The sequence below is a fragment of the Podarcis pityusensis genome (assembly GCF_964106645.2).
Source record: "Podarcis pityusensis genome assembly, chromosome: 9".
Taxonomy (NCBI): domain Eukaryota; kingdom Metazoa; phylum Chordata; class Lepidosauria; order Squamata; family Lacertidae; genus Podarcis; species Podarcis pityusensis.
The window spans coordinates 26,247,381-26,266,114 of record NC_138034.1 but is presented as its reverse complement, the minus strand read 5'-3'; the positions used below and the strand labels follow the sequence as shown (position 1 = coordinate 26,266,114).

The following is an 18,734-nucleotide window of genomic DNA, read 5'->3' as shown; positions in this document are numbered from 1 at the left end:
TCCTAACTTAGTGTGTTGAATATACTACAGTGGTCCCTGCAGGAGATTGGCATACACACCCATAATAAAATGTGAGGGATTGTGATGTAAGAATAATCTCCGTTTACTATCTTAGTTGCTAATTGTTAGATATTTCTTTGCTTAACTCCCTTTTCTTAATAAACTCTTTATGCCGTCTATTGCCTTTAAGTCAGTACAGTGTGCTAGATGGATTACTGTGAACTGTAAACTGTCAATAGTATCTAGAGGTTTCTGAGAAATAACTCAAGTTCTTTGGTTTCTATTTGTAACCACCATTGCTATGCATAGATACTATTTATAAACTGAACATTAAGCAATATGGTTTCCATTTATATGGTTCTAGATGTTTCCAGTTCTATTGTTTACTTGTATGGACATATGTAATAATATACTTAGGCCAAGTCCGGCATAAGAAACACAAAGGGTAGCAAGAGCAGCTGTTATCCCAACCTAATGAGTTGGCTTGCGTGGATGAAAGATCCTGTGCTTGGCAACCATTAACTGTCTCTGGGGGTCAGGAAGCCCCCCCCCCCCCCTTTACTAATTCAGAATGAACTTATGTATGCATTTCCCCACATGGGACACAAATAGCAACTTGAGGAAGCAGTAATTTAAAACCAGGAAAATGATGGGGGTGAAGAAAACCCCAGCTTCTCAGCCGACTAAGTTCCTGTTTACTGATCTTAGCCACATCTATAGTTTGGTTCTTAGCCATTAACCAGTTTGCAGCCTTAGGCAAGCCACTATTTATTTGTCTCCTAAATAACAGCACTCAGCTACGTCACCGGGCTGTTGTAAGGATTACTAGAGATAACATATATGAAGCAATTAGTTTTTAATCATTATTTTACTAGAACATGGACAAATATCAGTCCAAATTATTTTCTTGCTCACTACTTCCGCCTAGATCCTCTCAAATATTTGAGACACCAGCGCTGAAGTAGTGAACCACTTTTACACTTTAGTATCTGCTCCATATGGAATTATTTGCTTCAAGTGTTTTCATGACCAATCACATTGTAAGACTTCTTGCTTCACATCTTATAGAAACAGGCTGCAGTTTAAAGGCATTTAAATATAGAGCCTGTGGCTGATTATAGAACTTAAGATTCCCATTAGGCTGCCCAGCATAGCTTTATCCTTGGCTAACTGGTTCTAGCAGGTATAACTCCCAGCTCTCAAACTGATTACCATGAGGTCCTGAGTCCAATTCAGTATTAGTCTTTAACCTTTAAGGCTGCAATCCTAAACACACTTGCTAATAAATGCTAAGCCCCACTGAACGCTCTTTAAAGAAACATGTCTATAACATTGAGCTATGAAGGCTGAAATGATCTGGGTCCAGGATATCTGAAGAAGCACTCCCCCATAGGCTTTCTCATACCTTAAATAAGAGAGGAGCTGCTATGGATGCCCCTTCATTCCGAGCTTTTGTGAGCAGTGACACCCAGCCTTCTTTGTGATAGCATCCACTCTGTTGAAGCACCTCGCTAAGAGAGGCTCAGCTGGCTACCTCCTTCCCTATATCCAGGTAAGCGATTATGGTGTTGCTTTTTTTTTTTTTTTAGTGCCTTTATGGGTACCGGTAGTTGACTGTTTTAATGCTTTGCAGCATTATCTTTTCTGGTTTCTGGCCTTATTTCTTTGCTTAAGTATCTCCAATGTATTTTATCCAAGACCCACTTCAGAAGGAAATGTCAATACTTATTACAGAGGGATTGTTTTGCTTCCTGCCTTCTTCTCTGGAGGATGCTGCAAGGGGAGGGGGGCAGACTGCGGGTGGCTCAGTGTGTGGGTGTGTGATACGTGTCTAGCTGTACTGTGCTCCATGGCTGCCCCACCTGCCATAAGTCTTTCCTGTTGCCTCCCATCTCATAAGCATAGCAAACACAGGATGCATGTGGAAAGCAACAGCAGGAGCCAATCAGGACACAGCAAGGCGGGTCGAGTTGCATGTGCTCTTGTTTGTGTACGTGCAAAAGACAGCTCCCGGCAGAGAGGGCGGGATTGCAGCCAGAGTGTCTCTCTGTTCTTTAGCTGGCACTGCCAGTCTTGGGTTAGATTCACTGGATAGAGTAAAGCTGTGCTGGAAGTCAACCAATCCAACCACAACTTTTGCCGCAAGTATACTGGAGGAAGGCAAGAAGAAATAATGTTACTGTTGGATTGCAACACAGAGGTAATGCTTGGAAAGCCTTTGTTTTTAATGTGTTTTTAGATTTCTAGATGTTAACATTGCCGGTTAAACTCACAGACATTTAAGATCAATGAGAAGTCACACTTCTACAATGCAGCAAATGCTTCATCATTTTCATCATAATTTATTGGGAACCTTGGTTTTTGCTACTGAGGGGGTGGTAAATCACACCTAGGAACAATAAATGTTTCAAACATTTATCTGACTTGTAGGCTGATGGGCAGAGCCACCTTCTGGAAGCTGGGACTGAAGTGAATTTAGCTGCTGATGGATTTTGTCAGTCCCCAGCTCATCTGGCTGCTTGTGGAGGACATGCTTTCTTCCTACTTTGGCAACAGCTGACAGGAGCCAATCTGAACCAACAGGTATAAGTTATGTTTTCTATTTTTCAGGAAGGCAGTCCGGTTCCAACAGACCTCATCCTCTTAAACAATAGCTGTCCATTCTAATGTAACACTTAACACTACGAACAAGGTTGATGCAAAGCTAGATATGCTAGAATAGTTTTGATAGTACTTCGGTTTAGCATATACTAGGTGCCATTGTGTAGCAAAATGTAAAAAATCACTATTTGGGGAGAGAGTAAGTTTGGTTACAATGCACATATTTTCCCAGTGGGGTCCAATCCAGAGAACTGTGGGCTGTACGTCTAATTCTGTTGCAGGAGTTGGTCTTGGTTTGTGAATTGTGCCCTTAAAGATAAGGATTTTTGGATTGGAGATTGTGGCAATTTTAAGTAGTACAGCACTACGCTAGAGATCCCCACCACTTTTATAGTAACTGATTACACCATTATGTACGGCTGTGCTTACAAAAGGAAACCTCTGTTTATTCAGGACTGGATTGGGGAAGCTCCAATTCACAAGGCAGCTAAAGTTGGGAGTTTGGAGTGTCTCACTTTGCTGGTTGCCAGTCATGCTGACATTGAGTAAGTGTACAAATTCAATTACTAATCACATAATGTATCCAAACAAAGCTATGGCGTTTATATTGAGGAAATGTGAATGGAGATTTGAATATGAATCCTAAAGTTAGCAACAACAACAAAAATATAACTGATCTCTTTAGTTTTGGGAAACAATGCAAGGAGAGGGGAATTATTACAGTGGAATTATTTTGATTAATTAAAATATGCTGTACAAGTTCGAATTGCAGTTTAATTTATGAATAATCACTTGCATACAACTTTTACAATGGCCTTTGAGGCAAGTTTGGTAAAGGATGGAACTTTAGGTCCAAATATACTTTAGTTAGATATACTTAAGTCTTATTGAAATCAAGGGGGCTTAAAATTAGCTATGCCTAAATTGTCATGTTGATTTCAACATAACAATCATGACCTTTAGTTAGATCAGAGCCATGTAGCTCTATCTTACACATTTAGCCAGAAGTAGGTCCTATTGGATTCAATGTAATTTACTCCCCCAAAACAATGCACAGGATTCCCAACTAAACTCATTGAGACCCACTTTTGGGTATTTACGGAATTGCACCGTTAAAAGTGTTTTTAAAATTCATAATAGGTCACTTAACGCTTGTTATTTCGCATTACTTTATCAATAATAATAATAATCATTCAGTCAAATGTATTTATTTTGTTTTAATTCTCTTTTCCTAGCTTGTGCAATAAGAATGGTGAAACAGCAGAAGACCTTGCATGGGCTTTTGGATTTTTGGACTGTGCACAGTTCCTCAGGAAAATGAAACACATTCAAAACAGGAGAGCAATAACACAGCTTAGTTACTCTCTGCATGATGACAGCTTGCTTAAAGACACAGAGGCAAGACAGAAACGAGCATATGAAAGCAAGAGATCCATAAGCGAGAAGAGGAGGAGATCAAATGGTATGGCATTTAGCTTTCACTAGACAACAGATACAAGGCAGCTTCTTCAAAGCACAATGTTTTATCTGACGCAACTTCTATCTGATAAAAGATGTATCAAACAGGCACAGTGAAAATTGACATATTCATTTGTATAGTAGGCTAGCTTACACACCCACACCCACACCCACCTAACCTGGCAAGCAAGAAACCAGAATTCAAGGGCATGTTCCAGCCATGCAAAACCACTCAAGTGGGGGGTGGAGATGAAGCACAGCTGGTGTGATGTGTGGCCTGGAGAGAGCCCCAGGACCAGACAGGAAGGCCTGGAAAGCCACATTTGACCCCTGAGCCCAAGGTTTCTCACCCACCCCTGCCCTAGGACACTTCAATCACAGTAGTGCAAGTACAAAATATATTTCAGATACTGTTAGTTATGCAACCTAATCCTGAACAGGCTTACTCAGAAGCAAGCCCACTCGATTTTAGTGGAAATTCCTAGTAAGAGTGTTTAGTATTACTGTCCCAGTCTAGGAACCCTATCCGTCCTCCTTAAACAGCACCCATTTAATATTACCTCCTCCAATGTGAGGAATACAGATTGCACACTTATATAACATTATATACTGAGTGTCATTTCCTCACCACACAGCAATATGCACTTAGAATTAAGGAGAAGGGCTCCTTCCAGGACAGGTAACAGGTATTTCACGTATCTGCCTAGGCCTTCTCAACTCTCTTTTAAAGGCTACCGCAGCCTCTCTTGACATTTTGAGAACACAGCCCCAAACAATTTAAAAAAATGTTTACAGTTCATAGCCATATTATTGCGCTCTTATGCTGGTACTGTATACCTGGTCATCTCCACTCATTTTAATTGGATGATTTGTTCTGTGTGTTCAGGTATTGCTTTTTTTTTGTTTTGTTAAAGTTCTGAAGGGATTTTTTTTAATTTAAAAATTCTCTATGGTCATTATGTTGGAAAACTGACACAAAATGTTCTAAACAGAAAAGAAAGCTGTAACAACCCTGTCATGGTGAATCTGTATGCAAGGGGTGGGGGGAGAGCATCTACGCTGCCAAAGGCAGTGGGAATAAGCAACTACCTCCCACAAAACTGATTTCTAAGACTGAGATATGCCAAGCTGAAACGGAGTGCTATGTATAGGTTAGCAAATGCTTAATTCAGATGCACGATTTATATATGAAATACAAATCTTCTCTTTGCATTTAAATAGAATAAAGATGAAGTCTTCGATGTCACATGAAAGCCAATTACTGCAAGAAGATGTGTGAACACTAAGAACTTTACAAAGAAATAAGTCTGCATCTCAAAACCAAATATTTTGAACAGTGCCTTCTAAGAAGGAGAATGGGTTGCTTCTTGAAGAAGATTTTAAAAAATATTAATTCCTGTATTCACACAATAAAATATATATATGTATAAATTGTGCCCTCTCTTTCTACCATCTATGCCCCAAGTAACTATGTGACATCTAGCACTGATTTTGTGATTGGTATTTTGTTCCTTCCACAACAAATGCTCCACATATATACACACAAACACACTCAAGGAGTGCAGAGGAACAAATATGGTATATTTAAAATTAGCATTGTTATGAGGTCCCAAGATCCACTTTACAAATACCTTTAACCAGTGTTCAAACAGAGGATTAAAATGTACATGATTTTGTTGAGCAGTGACTCTGAACAGATATGTATAGGATTGCACTGTTAGGATCAGATTATAAATGCAGAAAAGCCAGCTATTAGGAAATAACAATGTTTAATAATCAGATTTTTTTTGAACCCCCCCCCCTCATTATTTGGACTCTAATATATTGGATTAGCATTTTTATTTTAACAGGTGGTGAGCAACATAATACTATGTTAAGGTAAAATAAATAATCACTGCTTAAGTGTGTTTGTGTACCTATATGTATTTACTGAACTTCTGGTAGTTCACCATGATCATCTAAATAGCCATTTAAATAGTTTTTGGTCGTTGAGGAAGACACAGGTTATAATAAGCATCTTTGTTCCAGAAATCTGGACCCTTCCATCCACACCAGCCCTGTATAGAAGAAAAACATTACACTGTTAAGTCTGTTGCTTCTAATAAAATAGCTGGCATTTTAGTAAAATTGAGATGAATGTCAGAAGCTTTGTTCTACTAATTCATACACACAAAGGATAACAAAACACTTCTTGGTTTATTCAGCTCTGTTGGGAATGTGCAGCAGGAAACCTTGGCTTGCAATTCCTCTTCTCTCCCCATCATGGCCAGATTGGAAACTTTTGCACCCACTTTTGATTAACTATTGTTTAAAATTATGTCTGAAGCCTAAATTGTAATTAATCATAAGCATGGCTTATTGCAACAAACCAGCTTCATAAACAATGGTTTGAAGATAGCTTGTTTCCAAACAAGATACAGTTACATCACCATTTGTCAGGTAAAGATGAAGCAAAAAGTCATGGTTAATGATAGAGAAGTGAATCACAGACTTTTAAAAACATGTCACAAAATGTTTCCTTTCAGTATTAACATATGCAGTTGGAATGTGAAGGCAGAGTCTCACCTTTTCTAATATAATATGCAGATCCTCTGCTCCGGTATAATGTGGGTCCAGGATCAGAAATCTTATGTGCCCTGTGATCTCATTCCATGCTACTCCTAATATTGTGTGAGCCAAGACTCCACCACCTGAATAGAGAAGAGGAGAGAAAGAAGATGGAGAGGTAAGACAGTACATTCAAAGACAAAATTATCATTTGCTAATCATACTTTTAAATGATCCTCTGAAGTCAAGAAGGAAATTTTCATTTCTGAACATCTAAAAGTCAATTCTAAAAGCCTTTCGTGGAAGTGCATGGTAGCCAAAATGGACTTGTGCAAGAAATAAGCTATTATAGATAAACATGCACAGGACTGAAAATAAAATGAGTTAACTGAGAAGGAATTCCAACTGTGTTCAATGGGGCTTACTCCTTAGTAAGTATATTTAGAATTGCACTCTGTTTTGTTTTCAATCAAAACAACTGATAAGAAAACATCATGTATGATCCTTTAAAAAAAAAAAAAGTCTTTTCTAGAGGTTAGGAAGTCTAAAAAAATATATGCCCAAACAGTATGAAACATCTGCATAAAACAGTGTCAACAGCAAGTTGAGAACTATGTGCTGAAGAGATGAAAAAATGAACAAGTGAACACTGCATTTTCTGTCTCTGGAGGCTGACATAAGAGCACATCAAGTGGGCAAGCATAGGCTAAAGCATAAAACTGTAAAAGTAGGTCCTTTATCTTATTGGATGTTGATGTACACTATCCAGCTCATAAGTTGTGTTATCCCATTAATGGGAATGGAAGTTGTGTTGTTCCACCACGTGAAGAGCACCACTCTTGTGATGTTCAAATTGGAGCAGAGAGAACTGAATCATTTTGCTCCCACTCCCTCTTCTACAGACTTGGACCTTGGAAACTGAATAGAATGTCTAAAATTACAGGCGACACCTTTGGCAGCTGATGTGGAAATCCTCTGAAAGCATGCCTGGGTGCAGTACATCTTTGCCAAAAGTGTCATTTGTGAAAACATGGCAAGGAAGACATTCAAATTGTATGGATAATTACAAGGTCACTTGGAAAGTAAGTTTAATTAAGCCCATCTTATTTCTTAAGGTGGGACTTAATTAGACTTACTTTCCAAAGTAAGATGGGACAGAAACAACTAGTGGATGAAGGTCACCTACAGCTATACAGGGACTCTTATCTTGCTTAAGACTCCAGAAGATCTTTTTTCATTAAGGAACCACACACGGGATAAAAAATAAAAATAAATCACAGGCCAGATGTTTCTTTACTGCTGTTAAGCCACTTCAAAGCTATCTAAAAAGCAAGATAAACAAAAGAAAGACCATGATTCACAATCATGTGGTGACAGAGGTTTTTGTTAAAGATTCCTGACAAGCTCTGCTTTTAAACACTGCATTCCTATGTTTGTTTACTCAGAAGGATGTCCAGTTGTGTCCACTCCCAGAAAAGTGTGCATAGGATAGGACTGCAGTCTAAAAGAAGTTACTCAATTTATAGCTTCCCAGATTGGAAATCATTAAGTATATCCTGCAGACTTTAAAAACAATTGGGGAAAGAATAGCCTTTTTCAGTTTCTAAGTTAAGGTCATTATTTTGAATAATAGATTTCTTAGTAAGGACCAGCAAAAACATATCTCAGGAATAGCTTAGATGTTCTTTGGAAATGGAACATTGAACTAATAGACTCAACATGTCAGTAGTGAAAAAAAGTTGCCACAGACATAGCTTAACATTCTGAGCCATGTGTTCCAAATTCTCACATGATACAGCAATTCCCAAGACTGCATTACCTCAAAATGCAAATAGAGGATCACATGACTGAAAGGTGTCCATTTATAAAAAGGAAAATGTTGGTAGAAGCAGCTTTTCCTGGATGTGCTATTTTCTCCCAGGAAAAATAGTTGCAGAACATTCAAACATTTAACAAGCAATCCCTTATCTGTGTGCTAAAGTAGCACAGTCCCATGACAGGAGTTAAGAAAGTAACCAGAATCTCCAAAGCCAACACACTGCTTTTAAAGGGTCAGTAGCATATTTAGAATAGAAAAGTTGGGATAATGTGGATTGGGTGGTATTTAAAATCTTACCAATCATCACTGGTGTTCCCTCAGTCTTGAAATGATTAGCAAGTTCTCTTCCCTGAGAAGCCAGCTCAGACCCTTGGCTAGAAGAAAAAAGTTGTCATCGTTTTCAGCTAGTGCTTAAATTGGGGATGGGGGGTTCATGAAAGCCACAAGTTCCAATCTATTATATTCATCACAATCATGCACACCATAGCCTGCTAAAAACAGTAACGTCAGAAAAGACTGAGCCCCCTCTGCCTCCCCCCTGACCTGTGTTTTTGAGCATGTGTGTTGCAATGGATTAAGGTGTGTTGCAATGGATTCCCCTGAAAACATCGTAGTCAGAACTACTGGCAATGTGTCAGTTGCAGCATTCTCAGTTGAAAAAACACACCTCATTTTAAGTACTTCAGCAGATGAATGGTATACTGGACTTTCCTATTTTCATTAGAGAAATATTGGAAGGAATGATATTGGCAGTGCCACCTATGACAAATAGTTACCAAGCTTTATCTTTTTTCAATATATTCTTCACGAAACAATACAGCATACAGGTCAGTGTATTAAGCTGCACTCTTCATAACACAAGTTAGGAACTTATATAGTTTGGTTTTTCTCTTTGCAATCACTTAAAACAGCACATAGACTACACATTAAAGGGAAATCTCCAAGGTGCTCTACAACTGCTATAAAAACATCACTGCTGGTATGTCTGTCAGTCCCAATAATAAAAATCTAAAGCAAACTGTATGCTGCTTCTAACAGTGACAGAAAATAACATTAGGATATTTTTTTACCTAGAAACTGAAATCAATTTTACAAAGGTTATAGTATTATATCAATGGTAAAAATGTTGTGTTTGGTCTAGAATGAAATTACTATTGAATAAAATGTCCTGTCTTTAATTCCATTTTAGAGTTGACCACTGTCAGGGAATGGGAGGCAGAGAAGGGGGAGAGAATGGGAACGTATCGAGACAAACCTCCATTAATTAGTAGCTGTTCTTCCTCGGACGAGGAAGGTGACGAAAGGCTGTCAGGAGGCAATGAATCTGAGAGGGGGGAGGCACTTCCGGTGCCAAGCCACTCTCGTAAGAGAGGAAGGAGAGGGGTTGGGCTTAGGAGGTGGTTATGCTGGGGGAAACCGAAAGCAACTTTAGTTGAGGCAACTGACTTGCCATGATCGGAACGGACTTTCAAAGCTGATTGTAAATAGCATGAAAGAAGCAATAAATCTTGTAAATATGGCTGGATTCCCGGACTCTTATCTCCGCTAGCTCTTACAACTCACCTCTGACAACCACCATAAACAAAACAATCCAGAATCAATATATTTTTACAGTCTCTTGATAATGAACATAATGGTCACTAAATGACAAAATATCCCATCGCTATCCACTCAGGTGCTGACTGTGCTTCTTTTTGTTAACATGGAATCTGGTGCCTTATCTGTCATTTAATGGTGTATTCTATGATTTGTGCTTTGGTATTGTGGCTCATCCTCTGAGGCACTTGTTTCTTCACCCGATTCCTGAGCCATCTTGGTTTTGTTAGAAATTAGGAACAGAGGAAGCTACCATACACTGAGTCAGACCATTGATCCATCTAGTTCAGTATTGTTTACACTTACTGGTAGCAGCTCTTCAGGGTTTCAAGAAGCAGTTAATTCCCAGCTTTACCTAGAGATGCTGGGGATTAAAGCTGGAACATTTTGCATGCAAATCATGTGTTCTGCCACTGAGCTGCAGCCCTTCCTCAGTTTTCCCCATGAGCATTCTTACCTGACAAAGAGTATTTTTGAAGTTATGCCTAGGAGTTGGTTCAGTACAAGCTGCACTTCGATAGAACCAATCCATTGGCGTGATCCAACAAATCCTGGTTGCTTGTCTCCAACATCAACTAGAGCCTTTGTAACCACCACAAACGAAAATACAAAAGTAACAAGTCATTTGTACCATAACTGTAGTAATAAATAGTAATAATAATAATATTTACCTGTCTACTACTATTTTAAATCTGGTTTATTAGAAACGGGGTAAAGAGGGGAAAATATCTTTACAAAATTAAATAATTATTCATCACAATTGATATGCAATTTTATTAACATAAGGTGTGCTGTGGAAAAGCTTCTTAGGCTAAAATTGACTTAAGATGCTACATCTGACGCCAAAACTGTCCCTGCCATAATAAAGTTTGCTTTTAGCCAGTATATGATAAATATCAAAATAGAAAATGTATATAACTATAATTTTAGGCTAGACTAGGATCCTTCTGCCCAACATGGTGTATGCAGGAGCCTTTTATCACGTAAGTGTCCATTTCTAATCTAAAGTGGAATGCAGACACAGGTTTGCCCGTTCAGTGCTGCAGTGATGGGGCACAAACATAAAGCGGAGCACCCAATCATTCAAAATGCAAGCTTCAGAAATGTCAAACTGCATATAGTCTGGTAAGTGTAGGTGGGCTATTCCAAACATACAATTCCACTGGGAGCTGTTGTTTTTCAAGGAACCCAAACCTGGAAGTCTTCAGTACCTGTTGGATTTCCTTGTGTGTTGGTATTGATCGGTCCATGTATCCCTGATGCCTGAACCATGAGCATATAGTCTGTAGAGACCGATAGGCACAGCCCCAGCCATTATCATCAATACGATCCTGCATGTAATGATGGTAACTATATGTGCCATATACCACATACACCTGGGTAGGAAAGAAAAAGCACATTGTAATCCTGCAAGTCAGGTTCAGAATATTATGATAGTAATTTTGTATTTCAAATTGGTATTTTTATTACTGCTATTACTAATTTTATTAAAAGTATTTTTATTACAGATTTCTGGGGGCCGTAAAAACCAACAACAATATGCTACTAAAGGGGGGAAAGGATGGAGAGCCAACAGGAAAGCAAGCAGAATCAGGTAGTAATTCTTCATAATTTGTCATAAAATGTTTAATGACTATGTGGAACTGCCATTGGGAAAGAAGTCTGGGGAGAGCTAAGAGCAGCTAGTCCCATCGTGTGTTCTGTGCTGTCTCCCCTCTCCTTTCAATACTGCCAGTATATTTCCCAGTAGAAGACAGTGAATTTGTTTGCAAATTAGGGGACTGGAACTAGGATACCGCTAAATATGCATGCACTAGGAAGAACCATCAATGTCAAAATGTTAACTGAAATTCCCAAGAAGAGGCTCCCAGTTCTCTTGCAATGCAGTCAGCATATGTACCTGTTTCCTTATTGGGCCATTAGATGAGAGCAAGTACAAATGAAACTCACCATCCCAGACTCTATACCAGGTGGATTGAGATGTACATGTGGGTTCCTGAGATATCCATCTTTGAATGGTTCATCTGGAAAATGATAGGCATTAGCCCTTCGGAAATAAGGTCTGTCAAACGGTAGATTAAACCTTCTATGTAATTCCTAAAAGCAAGGTAAAAATGAGAGAATGTGTATCCATAGGAAACAGAAAAGCCTTTGCAGATTTCAAGCCATTAAGCTCTACCCAGATTCTCTGAAGGAAGAACTAGATGGTGTGAGAGATGTGCGGACAACACAGAATCCAGTAACCTAGCATTTCTTCTTTCTCTTTGCCTGGATAATATGTAGAGGGGAAAACATGTGGCAGCACCACGCTCCAACTTTCTCTCACCCCACAAAAGCAACCCATGAAATAGCGCAGGAAAAGGGAAAGCTTGGAATTTGATGACATCACATTACATCCTTCATTTCTGTGCATGTTACCAGAGGAGGGAGCAATGCTTCACTACAGCTTTTGGCAGTAGCCACACACATGTATCACAATGTCTGGCTTTGTTTGTACTGAGTGCCCAGCACACACTATAAGGAATCCCTGTGCAAACACAGAGCAATTTGTATATAGAAAAGACACACCCACTCTCCTCAGGCCACACTCCCACCACATGTGCTCCATACATTCCTTGAAGACTTTTGCCTGGCTGGAAGGTCTCCTGCATAATTCCTCTTGCTTAACTGGATGGAAGTTGGAGAAGCAAAAGTGAATGAAGAAAACTGATTTCTGCATGGCTGTGAGGTAGCCTATTTTACAAAGGTAAGCATCAGAGTTATATCCACTTGATCCACTCACTTTTGCCTCTGGACACACCCAGCATCAGCAAGAAGCCCAAGGAGGGTTTCCTATGGGGGGATGTGACCTTCAAGCTGAAAACAGTCCCCCACTCTTGTGCTATTTTAAAAATATCATAGTCGGTAAAACAGTATACATCATAATCTGTATGGCAGTAGACATAGGCCACGTGATAGTAATGAACTTCAGTACATAGAACCTAACATAACTTTTTAAAGGCCAGTTTAGTTTAATAAAGGGAACTATACATTACTTTTATTAATTAATAACTATATAATGTAAAACTATTAACTATGCCGTGTTTTAGTCATCACCATCCAAACAATCTTTCAACATAAGGTACCTGTCTGTAAGTCTCCAATTGCTGATCAGAAACGCCTGTAGGATATGAGACAGTTACAAGGTGTTTTTTTCCTGGTAGCATGAAATGAAATTGTTCAGGCACCACAACAGTTGTTCCTCTCATATATTTCAAAATGCACTTTTCCATATCAGTTAGCTGTGTATGAATCGCATTCACCAGGAGACTTCGTACACTGCAAGATATTGATGAAACTATTTAAGAACACCAGAAAATCAGAATTACTTTCTTACTCTCAAACTATGTGTATTCTTCAAGAGATGGAGAAAAAGTCCCTTAATAAGCTGCTTTGCTACACTTTATACAGTTGTATCAATACTGGGGTTAATGAGAATTGACCGGTGAGTGTGCATATGTGAAAGAAGGCATGGAGCATGTGCTCAAGATGACAGAATTGATTGGGGATTTTGCACATTGGTCAATGTTTTAGATTACAGAGTCTAATAAAAAACTTAGGCTACATCTAATCAGCTTTTTGTAGCCTTTTTAGATTTATCAGCAGCTTTTGATATGGCAGACAGAGACCGTATCAGGAATCAACTAAAAGAAACCAATGCAGACTGAGGATTACTCGTTTAAATTCAATAACGACACACTGGCACATATATAAAACGAGCCTGCCTATTGGCACCTAGTCAGTTTAATATTTATATAAATGGCAGTCTATATATTGGAAACAGAGGATGCATGCTTCACTGCAATACATGGCAGGATTACATTGTACAATATACCGGTACTATCTCTTCCTTGCTTAGGCCTGAAGAAACCTTTTAAATGGTTTATAACATTTTGTATGCATAAATATAAACTAGCACTACCCAAAGTTTACCAACACTGTGCCTTTTTCTTTTCGCATCATGGTGTAGCTGAAACACTACTTCTCTCAAGCCCAATGAAGATAACTATTCCCTGCCAGAAGATTTTAATTTATTTCCAAGTGCATAACCTATAGTTATAACATTGGGTTATATTATGCACACCTTTAGGTATTTCAGTCTTTCTGAACAATCTGCTTCTTGGGCATCTACTTTTCTGAGTAACAAGATAACAATTCAGCACACTTCTTTTCGCCCTAATTATTACAACTGTAGATTTAAGGATGTTATAAAATTCAGCAGAGATATATCCACCTTCGCATGATAAATATGCAAAGATCATACAATAGAAAAACTCAAGCACATCCTTTATACATAATCCACTTACTTCCGCCACACTTCTTCTGGAGACACAGAGACAACAGCATCAACTGGCAAGGTCATGCTTATGTAGTGATGCCCCCTGCTCTCTTTTTCAATGATTGGAGAAAGAGGATCTAACGAAGTTGTCATTTCCAGCATAAGATCTATATTTACTATAGGCTGCTGTAAATAATAAAAATTTAAATGTGTAAGCTGTGCAGTTTACTGCCCTTGTTTTCCTTAACAAAGCACAAAATATTTTTTGTGGAGGGAAATCTCATTCTTAAAATTGACCATGTTAAAAAGGTTAAACACCTTTCTCCTCCAAGCATCACAGTTCCAATCCAAATTAGGTGCCCTGTAACTGCATTTAAAAGAAATTAAGAGACAAAGATATCTAACATCTCCTCCAATTTGGCCCACAGACTCGCAAGGAGGTGGGGTAGGGGGTTGAGTTGACTGATCAATCTACTAGTGCAGTATTATATCAAAACAGCAGGACTGCTATGCCTTTGTTGCAGGCAGATCTACTGGGAACATGTTAGGATCTGCAAGTCAACAATCGCAGATGTGATTTTAAAATTTTATCTGAATGTGTAAACTTCTGCATTTACACCAAATGCATGATTTGGCTATAAATTTTAAAATTTTAATAAATTTAATAAATTTTAAAATTTTATCTGAATGTGTAAACTTCTGCATTTACACCAAATGCATGATTTGGCTATAAAAATGTCACAATGGTTTCACTCATTCAGTTCTACAAAGCCATAGCAAGGAAAGGTAAACATACCAGTTCTTGTAACTTTTTATCTTTCTTTTTTGAAAACCTGCGTTTGTTATCATCTTCCTGCTCAAATCTGAAAAACAGTAATAAAATCAACTCATACTAAGAAATGCGTATACTATCAGAACCCTCAAAAATCATTCTTATTTTTGTTGAGCTATACTCACTGAATAAATCGTAGTATCTCCTTACATGCAGAATCATCTGTAAGCTCTGTTGCAACTGAATTTTTACCACTATTTGGCCACAGATACACCGAGCTGTGACAGATTCTGAATACCAGCACATCTGAAGCCAGTTTGGCTGAAAGATCACTGAAAACATACTTCAGTCCCTCTTTTGTTGACGAATCTAAAACACACAGAGAAAAGAAAGAAGATGAAAGGAATTGGGGAGATAGTTGCACATTTTAAATATTCTGAAGGATGATGGAACAAAAAGAAATAGTAATTTCTTTAGTTGTCAAAACTATTTGTTAAAGTGAAAGCATAAAACTGCCTCAGGCCTACTTGCCCATCTACCTCATTATTGTCTGACTCGTAATGACTCTCCAGTATCTCAGGTAGAAGTTTTTCCCATCATCTGCTATCTCACCTTTTTAAAGGGAAATAGTCCAGGGACCGAATGTGGAACCTCTGGCATGCAAAGCTCTGCCTTCTTTTCTGTGGTATCCTTTACTTGGGAAGGAGGATGGATTCACTCAGCTTCAACTATTTTTTCAAGCAAACCACTTAACAAATTAGAGGCACAAGTGCTTGTGCTGATTTTCTGGTTTATGTCTTACAGAAGCAACTTTGGATGCTGCCCATAAAACCAACATTGGCTCATTCACTTTCTGCTGCTTTGTATTGTTTATATGCTGATGCAAAACCAGAGAAAGTTATAGTGCAAAAGGACCCACTCCTGCTGTTGTGCTAACAAAGCATTGCAACTGTATGTGGATCCTTCAAAAAATATTTTTAAAGGACCTGAATCCTTAAAAATTATTCCTGCCTAGATCCACCAAAAACTTATTGCCCATGCCAATCTGGTTAAAATGAAATATTTTCCTTACATTAGTTTCAGTAATAATATTGTAACACAGTGTTTGATATGAAGACTCACCATCAGTAGTGGCAAGTTGAAATGCCAGATCAAGGCCGCCTCTTATTCTAAAAAGTATGTCCATAGTCTCTAAGATGACCTATTTGGAGGGTAAGAAAAAGTTGAGTTAGTATGAAGTGCTGCTGCTTTGGTTGTAAATTTTCACAAGTTGTGATTGGAGTGTGGCCCATGCCCAACACTCAATTCTACTCTCCATGCATCAAAACTGTATGTTGTTAACGTGCTGAATCTCATTTATAAGATAAAACTAATACAGTACACCTCTACTTCACAATGGAACTGAAATATGATGCAGGACTGAACTCTAACTGAGATTTGAGTGCTCAGGAATGCTCAGATCCAGTCTCATGATAAGGCCATGACAGCAATCACAAAAAGCCAGTTGACATTTTGTTAATCTTAAGACTCAATAAAAAAGGTGCAAATGTGTGCAAGGAAAATTGTGCTAGGCACCATGTTTACATATTAACGTCCAAATCCTCCAGTTCCCCATCTGCTAAGGGAAGCTCATTTAGCATCTATGTGCGGGAAGTGTGCAACAAATGCTGGCCATAGCCACAACAGGTCTCTTCTGTTGGCTCCCATTAACATGTAATCCATAACTGCTTAATTTGATCATTATTTAAGTTTGCATCTTATATGTATTACATGCTGTTTATTGCAACCCTAGTAAAAAGTAAAGGACCCCTGACAGTTAAGTCCAATCATGAATGACTCTGGGGTTATGGCGCTCATCTCGCTTTACTAGCCGAGGGAGCAGACGTTTGTCCGCAGACAGGTTTTCCGAGTCATGTGGCCAGTATAACTAAGCCACTTCTGGTGAAACCAGAAACACCATTTACCTTCCCGCCGGAGCGGTACCTATTTATCTACTTGCCTTTTGATGTGCTTTCGAACTGCTAGGTTGGCAGGAGCTGGAACCGAGCAATGGAAGCTCACCCCGTTGCGGGGATTCGAACCACCGCCCTTCCGATCGGCAAGCCCTAGGCTCAGTGGTTTAGACCACAGCGCCACCCGCATACTAGTACTTAGACCAATTAAAAAATTGTAAATCAGACTCTGGAGCAGGTATTTAGTACAGGAGCATGCCTTACACAACCCACCCAAGCAAGCCTGTCCCAAGTCATCCACACGTTGGATTTGTCTGCCTGTAACGTCTCACGTGCATAGGCTAATATAACCTGGTTGTCTCCAAGATTCTTTTTTATTGTTATTTTATTTTAGGGCTGGTGTTCTTTTTGTATTACCCCAACTCAGAATTGGGTGTGGACAGGCCAGATCTTTTCTTCACAATCACGTTTATATCCTACCCCACTAATCCTCTGAGGAGGAAAAAAGAAAAATGGCAGTCGTGGTTCCTCATTTCAACTTCACAACGACCCTGTGAGGTAGGTTAGGTTGGAAGGCGGTGCCTGGCCCAATGTGAGCTTCATGGCGCTGTAGGCATTTGAACTTTTGTCTTCCAGGTCTTGGTTCACTTATTATATTCCTCCACCTCACTCCATATTCTTGGTGGTGGGGAAGATGGAGGGGTTAATAAACTAGGGGGAACCCAGTCTTTCCTCTCATTGGCCACGGCAACTCCAGTGCCCACCGGCTTCATGGCAGAGTTAAATTTATGCCCTCTGTTTTGTTGGCAGAGGAGCCCCATGGCAGCATCACGACCGTCCCCCAGCCCACTCTCTTCCTCTTCCTTCTCCCCTCACAGCGACCCTTTCCTCGCGCGGGGCGAGAGTGGCGGTTACCCGCGTCACTTACCACGTCCGTCAACGGCACGCTCAGGGGCGGCTGCATGGCTCCTCCCCCTCAACCTGAGGCAAGGTTAGAGCTACTCCTCTGCACACGCCCCTAACGAGCTGACACGTCACCCTCTCGCTGCCTCTCCAGGGCAAAGCAAAGACACCCCTCTGCGTTGTTGTTTTTTAAAGCCACCGACGGGCTTGCGTACGCCGGCATCCGGGCTCTTGAACTACATTTCCCGTCATGCCCTTCTCACCGCGCAGCCGCCGCCGCGATCCTTTCGGGTTGTGCCATACGAGAGCTGCGGGCGGGGGGGGGGCGAGGAAGTGAAATATTTAATGATGGTGCTTACCCGAATCCATGGCAACCGCGCATCAACAAAGAGACGCTTCTGCGCAAAGGAGAAATTGGCGCTCATTGTGGATGGAAGAGGGAGGCCGAGGAAGTTTCTGCTGCTGAGCCGGAGTAGCCCATCTTGGTGGGGGGAAAGGGAGGGAGAGAAGAAAGAAGGTGGGTGACGACAGTTTTTTAAAATGTATTTCGTATCCTTAAATTTGTATTTTTTCTGTTGCGAACCAACCTGGTACTTTCGGATGAGGGGCGGTATACAAATTTAATAAACAACAAGAAGTCAAGGGCTCCCCATTTCCTGCACAGAGCTCCAAGCCCTGTTTCCGAGAGCTATGAGGCATAAATGGTGCAAACTGAAGGAATAATTAGCCTAACTGTAATGCAGTTTCCTCCCTAAAAGTGTGTGTGCG

The 18,734-nt window shown here is 39.7% G+C and overlaps 3 protein-coding genes across 22 annotated transcripts in view; 2 read left to right on the top strand and 1 right to left on the bottom strand.

Annotated features, from left to right (window-relative positions):
- Positions 1-1,585: 1,585 nt before the first annotated feature.
- On the top strand, positions 1,586-5,490 carry ANKRD37 (ankyrin repeat domain 37). Of its 2 annotated transcripts, XM_081020591.1 has the most exons (5): positions 1,586-2,200; positions 2,431-2,583; positions 3,055-3,146; positions 3,837-4,063; positions 5,281-5,490. In XM_081020591.1, the coding sequence occupies exons 1-5, from the start codon at positions 2,174-2,176 to the stop codon at positions 5,283-5,285; spliced, it is 504 nt and encodes a 167-aa protein (XP_080876717.1). In that variant the 5' UTR covers positions 1,586-2,173; the 3' UTR covers positions 5,286-5,490. The 2 variants fall into 2 exon arrangements, with proteins under 2 accessions (XP_080876717.1, XP_080876716.1); XM_081020590.1 differs by having other exon boundaries at positions 1,587-2,200; positions 3,837-5,490.
- Positions 5,491-5,883: 393 nt separating this feature from the next.
- On the bottom strand, positions 5,884-18,402 carry UFSP2 (UFM1 specific peptidase 2). Of its 5 annotated transcripts, none has more exons than XM_081020542.1 (12): positions 18,326-18,402; positions 16,234-16,312; positions 15,297-15,480; positions 15,136-15,202; positions 14,368-14,525; positions 13,147-13,339; positions 11,972-12,118; positions 11,233-11,397; positions 10,479-10,603; positions 8,723-8,799; positions 6,625-6,749; positions 5,884-6,116 (listed from the first exon to the last, which is right to left on the bottom strand). In XM_081020542.1, the coding sequence occupies exons 1-12, from the start codon at positions 18,389-18,391 to the stop codon at positions 6,030-6,032; spliced, it is 1,473 nt and encodes a 490-aa protein (XP_080876668.1). In that variant the 5' UTR covers positions 18,392-18,402; the 3' UTR covers positions 5,884-6,029. The 5 variants fall into 5 exon arrangements, with proteins under 5 accessions (XP_080876668.1, XP_080876670.1, XP_080876669.1 ...); XM_081020544.1 differs by lacking the exon at positions 18,326-18,402 and adding an exon at positions 17,992-18,257; XM_081020543.1 differs by lacking the exon at positions 18,326-18,402 and adding an exon at positions 17,828-17,960.
- The window catches only part of CFAP96 (cilia and flagella associated protein 96), a 128,888-nt gene continuing 128,503 nt past the window's right edge, over positions 18,350-18,734 (top strand). For 14 of the 15 annotated variants that reach the window (XR_013990378.1, XR_013990379.1, XR_013990380.1 and 11 more), the window contains exon 1: positions 18,386-18,483. The gene's annotated coding sequence lies outside the window, so the exon portion shown is untranslated. Of the gene's footprint in view, positions 18,484-18,734 lie in introns of all 15 variants that reach the window. The other variant, XR_013990377.1, reaches the window with a different exon arrangement.